The sequence below is a fragment of the Pollachius pollachius genome (genome assembly GCF_949987615.1).
Source record: "Pollachius pollachius genome assembly, chromosome: 4".
NCBI lineage: Eukaryota > Metazoa > Chordata > Actinopteri > Gadiformes > Gadidae > Pollachius > Pollachius pollachius.
In genome coordinates, this window is record NC_136937.1 from 4845017 (window position 1) to 4856810 (window position 11794).

The following is an 11794-nucleotide window of genomic DNA, read 5'->3' on the forward strand; positions in this document are numbered from 1 at the left end:
TTCAGACCTTCCCCATGCTGTAGTCGAGGGGCGATTGTTTTGGTAAGTTGAGGGAGAGAAAAAGTTCATTGAAATCTTTCCAATGAATCGTTAACGTGTGACAGAGTGAAAGGGACGGCGTGAACCCTCAGTGACGGCTTGTGTTACTTCGTTAAACGGTGGGCGAAGTGTCCGAAGTTTGTGTCCGTGTTTTTGTTGACGTTCTTTTGGGTTGTAACCGCTTACGCAAGACGCGCAGTATTGTCGTCTTGGGACAGAATTCGTTTTGTTTCATTACGAAATAACGTTTATAGGTGTTTTCGACGCCAGAACGGTGAACGTTGACGTCCACCGTTGACGTAACCGTGATATTGTCGACGTGTTTAATCGCTTTGTTTCCTGACTGTTATACTTTCACATTGGTGTTGTTCGAGAACCGACGAATGTCATCGTTATCCCTTTTAAGTACAACACCGTCGTACTACGTTCGAAAGTATCGTTCGCTTCTGGACGTGTTTACTCGATTTTTTTACCACTTATTTCCAAAGAATTGTCGTTCGATTGTAAGCGTCGAATGAATGGACTCCTATCGCGCATGCGCGAATACATTAAAGTTTATAAACACGGCCTGCTGCGTGCGCAGCTCGAAATGACACGATTGCTAAATTCTGTGAATACCCAATGTATGAATTCCATCAGTTGGTTAAGGCAATAAATCAGTTATTACCTGTTACACATTTTGTGTTTATTAATTGCTCTCACAAAATGTTTCAGGTTGTCTGTGCAGATCTGTGACGTTTATTCTCTGGTGTCTGTGCATGTGTGTGATTTTGTATGCTCGCATGTGTGGGCCTGCACAAATGCCTCTGACAGCACCTGGAGGAGAGCATCAAACATTGTTCCTGTCCCATGGTGGTCTGGGAGGCGGTTAAGCCAAACCAAGCAACCGGTGAGCCAGAAGACCAGGACTCTTCAGGTATCGACCGTGCAGAGGAAACACTAGACTAAAGGCTCTTTCTCATCGCCAGTTAACAGAGATCTGGCCGTTTGGTGATTGGCTGAGTTTATTACTGTAAGTTAGCATCTGCTACACCCGGTAAAAAAAAACATAATTTACATTGACAAAGATAATTTTCATTAACTTTGACATCTGTAAGGTTTTAGCATTTTTTCTTTCCTCATGGTTTCTGAAGACTGGAAGGTGTGAGCATGAGTGTTACAGCCTTGTGTGGGTTTAGGGTTAGGGTTTACCCTGTCTGCGTTTATCATGTTCTACCAGTCCAGTCACCTCTTGGGGTATTTGCTCTGGACAGCAGGAGAGGAAGATGGACACGGCCGGGAACCAATCAGACGGCCTGCTCCTCTCTGAGGAACGCCTCCTTCCCACCAGTGACAGCCACATGGAGTATGGTATGTAAACAGCTGCAGGGGAGAAGGCTTGTTATAGTGCGACTGGAAAGAAGATCTACAGGTTTCCTTAGGGTTGTATAGGGTGAACTGAACGATGGATGTTAAACTGGAGGTAATCAAGGGGTAACTGAACTCTGGGTCATGTAGGGTTAACTGAACTCTGTGGGTGATATAGGGTGAACTGGATTCTGGGTAATATAGAGTGAGCTGAACTCTGGGTAACATAGGGTGAACTGAACTCTGGGTAACATAGAGTGAACGAACTCTGGGTAACATAGGGTGAACTAAACTCTGGGTAACATAGGGTGAACTGAACTCTGGGTAACAAAGGGTGAACTGAACTCGAATTGAGCGACATTCAATTGTCGTTCAATATTTTTTATCAGTGCTATTCTTGTCAAATCTTTTATCACATATAATAATAAAAATGCTGCTTACCAAAATGATGTCTATAATATCATTACAATACTTACATTTAGGAATACCATTTATCATTTTCTTTCTATTATTTAGATTATGAGCAGGGGTTAGGCATGTTGCTCAAAGACCCTGGGGAATCATACCCAGTAACTTTCAGCAGGGAGTCGAAACAACATACCTTCTACGTCAGGAGTAGGCGGTACCTTTACCTGTCAGTCAAATCCATGACCATAAACTACCCAAAACCAGTTCATGAGAACATTCCCTCCTCAAAACATAAAGGAAATCCCAAGTATGTTACAGGTGGATCTATGATTCGGGAATAATGAGATCTATGAGGGGCCGTCTAATCCTCCATGTTTGTAGTTCATCGGCTCTCCACGAGTTTGTAATCCATTGGATGTCGTGTCTCCTTCAGACGACCTCCCGGCCCTGCAGGAGGTGCAGGCGGAGGGCCCGACGGAGACGCCGGCCTATCAGGTGGAGGGGGGCGTGTCCCACCTAGAGAGGGAGAACAGGACATACTCCGGCCCCCCCGACACACACTGGCTGACCCAGCTGGCGCACATCGCCACAGGACCCCAGAGTCCACTGCTGCAGGGGCCCCCACGGTACAGAGACGCGCACACACACACAGACACACACACGCACACGTACTGACATACACACACACACACACACACACACACACACACACACACACACACACACACACACACACAATGACATAGACACACACACATAATGACACACAAACTGCTAGGATGCTAATACCAGTGCTAGTCCCTGTTAGCATACTCTAGAACACACCATCACAATATCTCTTGTTTCTCTCATGTCTCCTCGCCCACAGCCCGTCTCCCCTCCGCGTCTTCGGCACCAGCTGTGGCCTCCATTCCTACGCCAGACCTCCTCCTCCTCCTCCTCCTCCTACTCCTCCTCCCTCTCCTTCTCCTCGGGCCAGCAGCCACCCGGCCCCCCCTACAGGCCGGGGAAGGGGCCGCAGGCGCACCAGGGTGAGAGACACACCACTACTGCTACTACTACCTAGTACTACTGCTACTAGTACTACTAGCATTACTACTACTCTATTACTACTACTACTACTACTATGTAATAGTATTACCACGTTTGATTACTACCACTACTACTTCTGTTTGAGACAGTGACATTGAAGGTAGTGGATATGTTCTATTTACATTTACATTTAGGGCATTTAGCAGAAACTTTTATTCAGAGCAACATATGAGCCTGAAGACCGATCAGAACAGTTGCGTCTGAAGGAGCAAAATGCAACCGAAATTCAACGGGGGATTGAAGCTAAATGGTTTCAAATATCGTGAAGCTGAATGGTGTCGATTATATAGCGGGGTAATGCAGGATAAAGAATGTCCCCACACGTGTTTGTGTTTATGGTTTATGAGGTCTTGTATGTCCCCATAGAGAAGCTGTGTTTGTGGTTCATGAGTTCTTGTCTGCCCCCATAGAGAAGATCTCTCTGTGGTTTATGAGGTCTTGTATGTCCCCATAGCGAAGCTGTGTTTTTTGGTATACGAGGTCTTGCCCGTCCCCATAGAGAAGCTGTGTTTGTGGTTTATGAGGTCTTGTGTGTCCCCATAGAGAAGCTGTGTTTGTGTTTTATGAGGTCTTGTGTGTCCCCATAGAGAAGCTGTGTTTGTGGTTTATGAGGTCTTGTGTGTCCCCATAGAGAAGCTGTGTTGGTGGTTTACGAGGTCTTGTGTGTCCCTCCATAGAAAAGCAGCGAGGTGTCCACCCGCTCCACGCCGTCCGACGATGAGGACATGGGCTGGAGCCACTCCTGGCCTCCGACCGCGTGGCACTGTTTTCTTAAAGGTACAGGCACCCCCAAGAAAATCAAATTAACCCCGCCCACAATCACATGTTGGCCCTAATCAGGTACATTTTGTGCCACTTTATTGTAAACGATGATTATACCAAAACTATTATTACTAGTTAAATTGTTAGTCATGTCAATGAAGTTGTGTTCAGTCTTTCAAAACGCCTTGGGTGTGGTACGCAGCACTTGAGCAGCAGTGATCTTAAGGGCCGTGTGTGTCCTGGGGGGTTTAAAAGCAGCCCCCGGTATAAATACCCTGAGGGGTCGCCGTAGTGACGGGTGTTGTGTGGTCAGGGACCCGGGTCCGGTTCCACAGCGGGGCCCGGGCGGGCTGGCAGGACGTGGAAGACCTGATCTCTGCTGAGGACGAGGAGAAGGGGGACGCGCTGAAGGTGAGCAGCTCAGGGTGGAGGTCACACACACACACACACACACACACACACACACACACACACACACACACACACACACACACACACACACACACACACACACACACACACACACACACACACACACACCTTGTAGTGATGAAAATCTTTTATAATGTTACTAGTACTACTAGCATTACTACTACTCTATTACTACTACTTCCACTACTACTACTACTACATACTAGTATTGCCACGTTTTACTACTACCACTACTACTTCTGCAATACTGCAATACTGATGATATGATATAACCATGCGTCCTTTGGCTGTATGTAGTTAATGATGCAATACTGATGATATGATACGACGGTGTGCTGTGTAGGTGTGTGTATTTGATAATGTTATACTGCTGACCATGTGTTGTGTAGGTGTACGGGTCGGACGGTCTGCGTCTAACGCAGAACTCTGAGGTCATCTCCTCCGACCAGTCCGTCCTGCAGCTGACCTTTGACCCCGGCGCATTCGGACACACCCCCCTGACAGCCCACTGTCCATTGGACCACCCATTCTACGTCAAACACAAAGGTGTGTGCGTGCGTGCGTGTGTGTGTGTGTGTGTGTGTGCGTGTGTGTGTGTAACACACACCCATCTTTAATGCCAATATGTTCTCTCTCTCTCTCAGGGTGGTCCTCGTTCTACCCCAGCCTGACCGTGGTGCATTATGGGATACCGTGCTACGAGGTGGAGCGGGGGGACGTCTGTCTGCCTCCGGGACACCGGGACGCCGTGCGGACGGACGCCTCACTGGTCTTCAACACGTTCAGGAGGTCAGCCCCCCTGCCGAGACTGTAGCAGCCAGAAGGCAAACGTTGTGTTTACAAATTAAATGTCTGTAGGACGCGTGGTTACAAAATAAAAGTCTGTAGGACACAACCTATTACAAAATAAAAGTTTGTAGGACACAACACGTTTATTAACCCCTTAAACTCGAGGTTCCCCAGATTTGGAAAAACCGTGATCACTCTTGAAGCAAAAGGCGTACGACACTGCCCTTATTATGTAGAAATAGTCATATCAAATTAAACATGAGAAACTCTGCGGCAAGCACATATAAGTCATTTTTACACACACCAAGCACAACTCAAATACCAAGCATATTAATTAGTTAAATTAGACAATTAAAAATAGGATGGAGCCTAAGAGGTTAAGCTGAAGACTGTAGGACCCATCGTGTTTACAAAATAAAAGTCTGTAGGACCCATCACGTTTACAAACTAAAAGTCTGTAGAAGACACGCTTACAAAATACAATTCTTCACGTCACGTAAACTACAATCTCACTCCCTAAAACGCATATTGTGAGTGAAAGGTAAGAAAAAGGCGTGTGATTACTAGGATGTGGTGAGCCTTTACTAGGCAGAACAGGGCGTGTGATTACCAGGATGTGGTGAGCCTTTACCAGGCGGACCAGCTGTGTCTCAGCTGTGCTGTTTAACCCACGGGCCAAGAATCCAAACTATTTGCAAAAGTTGGCGTTTTTCCAGAGGAACAAACTAACCTTCACAAAATCCCAACAATGACTTCCGTCTTTGTTTTGTTGTTGGTTTTCCAGACATTTACTCGTTATTCAATTAGGTAATGTAATAGATATAGTTATAAAAGATAAGAGTTAGCGCTCTATTATTATTATACTATTACTCTATCAGGGCTCCCTTGTAAAAGAGATGTCTATCGCAATGTGTCGTTTTTCTCCCTGGTTAAATAAAGGTAAAAACATAATAAAAAAGAATTAGCTTGTAGGCGTCAGTCGACCGACTGGAGATCCCTCGTTAATCGCTCTTGCTTTGTTTCACCCTCAGTTATGACTTCACCCCGCTGGACTCGTCGGCCGTCTACGTGCTGAGCAGCATGGCCCGGCGCCGCCGCACCTCCCAGTCCAGCGGGGGCGCTGTGTCCCCTGACAGAGAGCAGCAGCCAGGTACCTCAAAAGGACCCACAGAGGTTCTGACGGTGTGAATCAAAAGCAAGGCCGAAAGCGGCCTTGAAAATATGACTGGATGTTACTCAAATCACTGTCGGGAGCTTTTTGAGTTTAAGCTATCCTGAAATTGTTAATTCAACTATTCTTTGTATCTTCTATTTGCATATTTCCAATTAATCTCCTGTTGTTGACTTTACATTTTTAAACAATAGACAAAACAATCTGTTTTGTCCACGTTTTAACAATGACAGAAAATCCCAAAATAGGAAGTGCTTTTCTGCAGTAGTTCAAAAGTTATACAGTAGTTCCCATATTTATACAGCACACATTCAGTATTCACATAATACTGTGTTAATACTGCAGGGTCAAAGGTCAGGGGATTAACCCAATGCATCCCCCATTCAAAAACAAACCCCAGCAGATGCCCAGAGCCCCGGCACCTCCCATTCGCAACACCAACAGCCAATCGTAAGCGTGCCAAGCAGTCAACCAGGAAGTGCGAACGCCACCAGGTGTAAGCGACCAATGAACGCCTTCATGCTGTTCGCCAAGAAGTTCAGGGTGGAGTACACACAGATGCACCCTGGGAAAGACAACAGGTGTGTATATGTGTGTGGGTTGTCGAGACGTGTGTGTGAGACTATATCCTTGTTCCTCCTTATATAAAACCTGCTTTTAAATGATCTTTTGGCAAAGAATTTGCATAGGCATGTAAACCTGCTAAGACTGCTAACGTGTGTGTGTGTGTGTGTGTGTGTATGCGTGATTGTGTGTGTGTATGCGCGCATGTTTGTGTGTCTGTGTGCATGTCCATGTTTGTGCGTGTATGTTTGTGCCTGCATGTGTGTATACGCGTGTGTGTGCGTGTGTGTGTGTGTGTGTGTGTGTGTGTGTGTGTGTGTGTGTGTGTGTGTGTGTGCAGAGCCATCAGCGTGCTCCTGGGGGAGCGGTGGAAGCGCCTGCGGGGGGAGGAGAGGAGGGTGTTCACCCTGGAGGCCAAGGCCCTCGCAGACCAGCAGAAGATCCTCGACCCCGACTGCTGGAAGCGCAGGAGGACCAACTCTGTGAGGACACACACACACAGACAGACAGACAGACAGACAGACAGACAGACAGACAGACAGACAGACAGACAGACAGACAGACAGACAGACAGACAGACAGACAGACAGACAGACAGACAGACAGACAGACAGACAGACAGACAGGCACACACACGCGCACACACACGCGCACACACACTCACACACAGGCAGACACACACACTCCCACATATGCACACACACACACACGCACACACAGGCAGGCACACACACGAACACACATACACTCCCACATAGACACATACACACGCACACACAGGTAGGCACACACACACACAGACAGACACACACACGCAGGCACACACAGACACACACACGTAGGCACACACACACACACAGACAGACACACGCAGGCACACACACACACACACACACACATAGAGACAAACCCACTAACACACACACACACACACACACACACACAGAGACAGACAGACAGACAGACAGACAGACAGACACGAGCCTGCGTACGTACTCATACGCCAACACAAACACACACACGGCCAATCAACTGGGACGTTAATGTGACCTTTAACCTTAACCTGTTGTCCCGCCTGGTGTTCCACAGGGCTGTCAAGGAAACTGAGGCTCCCTCCACAGAGACAGCCACTGGGAGAGGACAGACTTCAGGAGACACACACTCACCATCATACACACACCCTCACACTCACAAGCATGTATACACATGCACACACAACAGCATAGACACACATGTACACACGCATATATAAATATGCACACACACAAGTATATACCCACACAATCACACACGTATACAGTCGGATGCACACCCACACGCACATACATATGCACACAAACAATACACATACTACACGCACACACACACATATATATTTAGGAATATCTTTAATTATTATTATTAACTATGCTTGAATCTTTTTAATTGTATTTTAAACTACCGCGTGCCTTCCTCCACCCAAAGCCTTTCTCCACCCAAAACCCTGTCAGGGTCTCTGCCCTCCTAGAGTCTAGTGACGCGGGGGCTGAAAGAACCACACACTGCCCCCGTCCACCGCGACCGGGGACTGGTCAGGGCTTCCAGGAGCAGTTCCTTAAGCAGCCACAGGGGGGCGGTGTAGGGATGGACCTCAGGAACACACGTTCAGACCAACACAATAACCCAGCCATCACAACGACGAACCAGCCTTCCAAGTACTCCCTTCCCTGTCGCCCCTCGTTGATCATTAAAAGGCTGAGCGTCTGAGTTTCGAGCTTTTGTAGTGAGTGACGTTGATTTACTAAATAAGTTGTGATACGGGTGAACACTTTCAAAGAAGTTCTTTGATTAGTATTGTAGATTAGGATCATGATTTTAGATGAAATAATACCTATGGCTTGAATCATACCAAAGTTGTGGTGCTATAGTTTCCTTCTCTTTTTTTCAGTTATGGCATTGAGGGATATTAAATGGAGAACTGTTTTTTGCGGATCTAAAAGTTGTAATAATATATATATTTACTTAAACTAAAATATCCAATGCGTGTATCGTTAATATCTTCAAGGACTTGGCGGCCATTTGCAAAGAAATGTCTAAGATGAGACAAACTTAATTATTGTAAGTGGATAACTTTATTTATAATCTGCCACCTGCACATAAAACAACGTAATATCAGCCAGGAGTAAGGATAATAATTACCATGCCCTACACTCCTTTGTTTAATGGCAATTATATAATTGTCACCTTCATAATTGGCTGGAATCATCATATTATTAGAGTGTATTGTCTAGCGTGAGATAAAGATATAGAAACTGGACCTGGGGGACAAAAATGAAATCCTGCTGCCCCTAGAGGTGGTGTCGGGAATGACGGCCAACAGACAAAGTCAGGACCTTTTTCCTCCAGTGTTACCTTTTGCCACAGGTGGGCCTTCAAGCCCAAGTTGTTGTTTTCCAAAGCACTATATTCACTTTATTATCTTGTGTGACTTCTATAACTTGTGTACCTAAATAAATAAATAGAAACATTGTAAGAAAAATATCTTATTTAAAAAAGTAGCAAAAGGCTTTTTAGTTTTTTCTTTTGTGTTCCTGCCTTGAAATTTGTTTAATCTGTTGTGGTTGTTAATTATGTTTTAGTTAGAATTGTACTCTTATGAACAGGTAAACAGCACACACAAAGCAATGCAATGGACTAGTATGAATAAAAGCATGAGACTTGTACGCTAGCGTTGATTGTCTTTCTTTATACACTTCAAATAATGTTAGGTGGAGCAAATAATAGTAATTTTTAAAACAACTCTCCAAACGACCCACTTATTGGCTAAAGGTTTCTTTCTTGGAAGAAAAGAAAAAACAGATATTTTTTGTATTACTTTTTTTTTATTCAATTGCTTAAAATATTGTTCCCGTTGGTCACTATAAACATACCGTGCCTGTTCAAAGTTTGACGAAAGACACACATTAACGTTCTCCTGTGTTCAAAACACATTAAAAAAAAAGGATAATTCAATTGTTTATTGTCATATAATCAATATTTGATAGGCTAAAATTATAAAACACAGTTATATATATATCGTTGTAAATGACTAAAAAATCATCTTCGTATTAAAATAGAAATATAGTAGTATATAAACAGAAGTTTGGCCTCCCCATAGATCCAGGGTTATTTACACAAATGTTATATCGGACCTTCCTTTCACACACAGAATCGTTAAAAAGGCTTTCTGACCCAAAATGTACCGCTTAATAGACATAGAAACATAGGATCAGTAAATACAAAGCATTCTTAAAAGCATTCTCGTAAAACTATAGGATTTCTCCAACAAAACGTACAAACAGTTTGTTTGTAAAATCACAGACGAAAACAGTAAAACAACGGACGGACCGAGAAATCGGGTCCTAGATTAAACCGGTTGCAGGGAGGAATGCTGTCTCTATGGCAACATGGCTGTCCACGTAACTTATCTTATTTACAACGATGGCTTAGTATAAATTCAGTGACCACAACATTTGGCGACTCATTTATTTCCCGGTCGTGTACGACAATAAGTTCAATATCACACGCTTCGAGAGCGTTCATTCACAGTTTGCAGGTGATTTCTCGTTAAGTCGTATCTGTACGCTTTTGCTCAGCACTACGGTTATTTTTTTAAAGATGCATTAGCCGTAACATCGGAAAAAATCAAATCACAGAAATAACAAAGTTACAGCGAAACAGTCGACGGCCAAAACATCGCAGCTCTATAATCTAGTGGGCTTATAGCTGCAGGTTTTCTTGCGTGAACTTCAAACCACTCGAGGTGTGTGGAGGTGGGATGGGGAAGGCACAGTGGACAATGGGCTGTGTCTGACGCAACCGACTCTTTCCCAGAACCCCCCTGGGTTCTACCTCGGCAGGGTCGCTAGGTATTCGCATAGATGTCGTAACACCCCTTTAAAATACTTTTTTTAAATCTTGATCTTTGGTTCACTTATTTCAATAATTGTTACTCAAGCTAAAACTATTTTTTGTTTTAGTTCCCTATCTAGTATTATTATCATCGTTATTAATATTCTAACTATTATTATTATGTATTGGTATTATTAATATTATTATGCGTAGGCCGAGCAGCTAAACTGCTCAAACATAACAGTCAAAAGCATAACAATATTAATAATAATTCCCACCAACGATAGCGATGGTTCACCTGAAGGCTAATGTAACTTAGCTGCGTGGTTTAGCCTCCCCATGCTAGCCAGCAGCTCATTGCCTTTAGGATGCTCACTGTGCTGCTAAGTCGAACACGCTATTCAACTAATGCTTAGTTTAATCAAAATAATTCCTAGTTTAATAGTACCTGTTATATGTGTGTTAAACATGCATCGTCCCCAGACATAGCATGCGTACCGCGATTGTGCGTGTGTGCGTACTTGTTAAAGGTGCTGTAGGTAAGACTTAAGAGGTGATATTATTAGAATATTTTTTTAAAAGCCAACCATCAGCTGTTAGTGACTGAAAGGCTTGGTGAGAATATCGGTACTCGTTGACTTTGTCGGCCTCTGAACGAGACCTACATTTTAGACCACTTCCGCTAATTTCTGACCAATCAGGGCATCTCGTCCATGATTGGCGCAGTGAGTTCATCTAGCCTGTCAATCACAGGTGTGTGCAACACAACATCCCTCAATGGCGTAAATCTATAGGGAGGGAGGGAGCAGAGAGGGAGGGTGTGTATTTACAGAACCTCACTCTTCCGCTCTTTTCCGTTCTCTCTCTCTTTCCAACTCTCCACTCTTACCTACAGCAGCTTTAACCTGTTTGATGATCAGCGCTCCTCCTCTATAAGTAGTGGAGCTCCGCCTGGAACTACATCAGGTACTCCAGGCTCGATATCAGGGACTCCAGGCTCTACATCAGGGACTCCATGCTCAACATCAGGGACTCCACGGCTCCAGGCTCTACATCAGGGACTCCACGGTTCCAGGCTCTACATCAGGGACTCCAGGCTGTAATCCAGGGTCTATATCAGGGACTCCAGGCTCTACATCAGGAGCTCCAGGCTCTACATCAGGGACTCCAGGCTCTACATCAGGGACTCTAGGCTCTACATCAGGGACTCCAGGCTCTACATCAGGGACTCCAGGCTCTACTCCAGGCTCTACATCAGGGACTCCAGGCTCTACATCAGGGCCTCCAGGCTCTACATCAGGGACTCCACGCTCTACTCCA

General features: G+C 44.9%; 1 protein-coding gene across 11 annotated transcripts; it reads left to right on the top strand.

Annotated features, from left to right (window-relative positions):
* On the top strand, positions 1–9304 carry LOC307075375 (HMG box-containing protein 1-like). 11 transcript variants are annotated; one of them, XM_079735956.1, is made up of 13 exons: positions 1–42; positions 853–1051; positions 1293–1389; positions 2228–2420; positions 2663–2825; positions 3564–3663; positions 3962–4059; positions 4470–4626; positions 4725–4869; positions 5901–6019; positions 6441–6621; positions 6945–7086; positions 7694–9304. In XM_079735956.1, the coding sequence occupies exons 3-13, from the start codon at positions 1305–1307 to the stop codon at positions 7709–7711; spliced, it is 1401 nt and encodes a 466-aa protein (XP_079592082.1). In that variant the 5' UTR covers positions 1–42; positions 853–1051; positions 1293–1304; the 3' UTR covers positions 7712–9304. The 11 variants fall into 11 exon arrangements, with proteins under 11 accessions (XP_079592082.1, XP_079592078.1, XP_079592080.1 ...); XM_079735952.1 differs by having other exon boundaries at positions 1296–1389; XM_079735954.1 differs by having other exon boundaries at positions 1296–1389; positions 6444–6621.
* The last annotated feature ends 2490 nt before the right edge of the window (positions 9305–11794 follow it).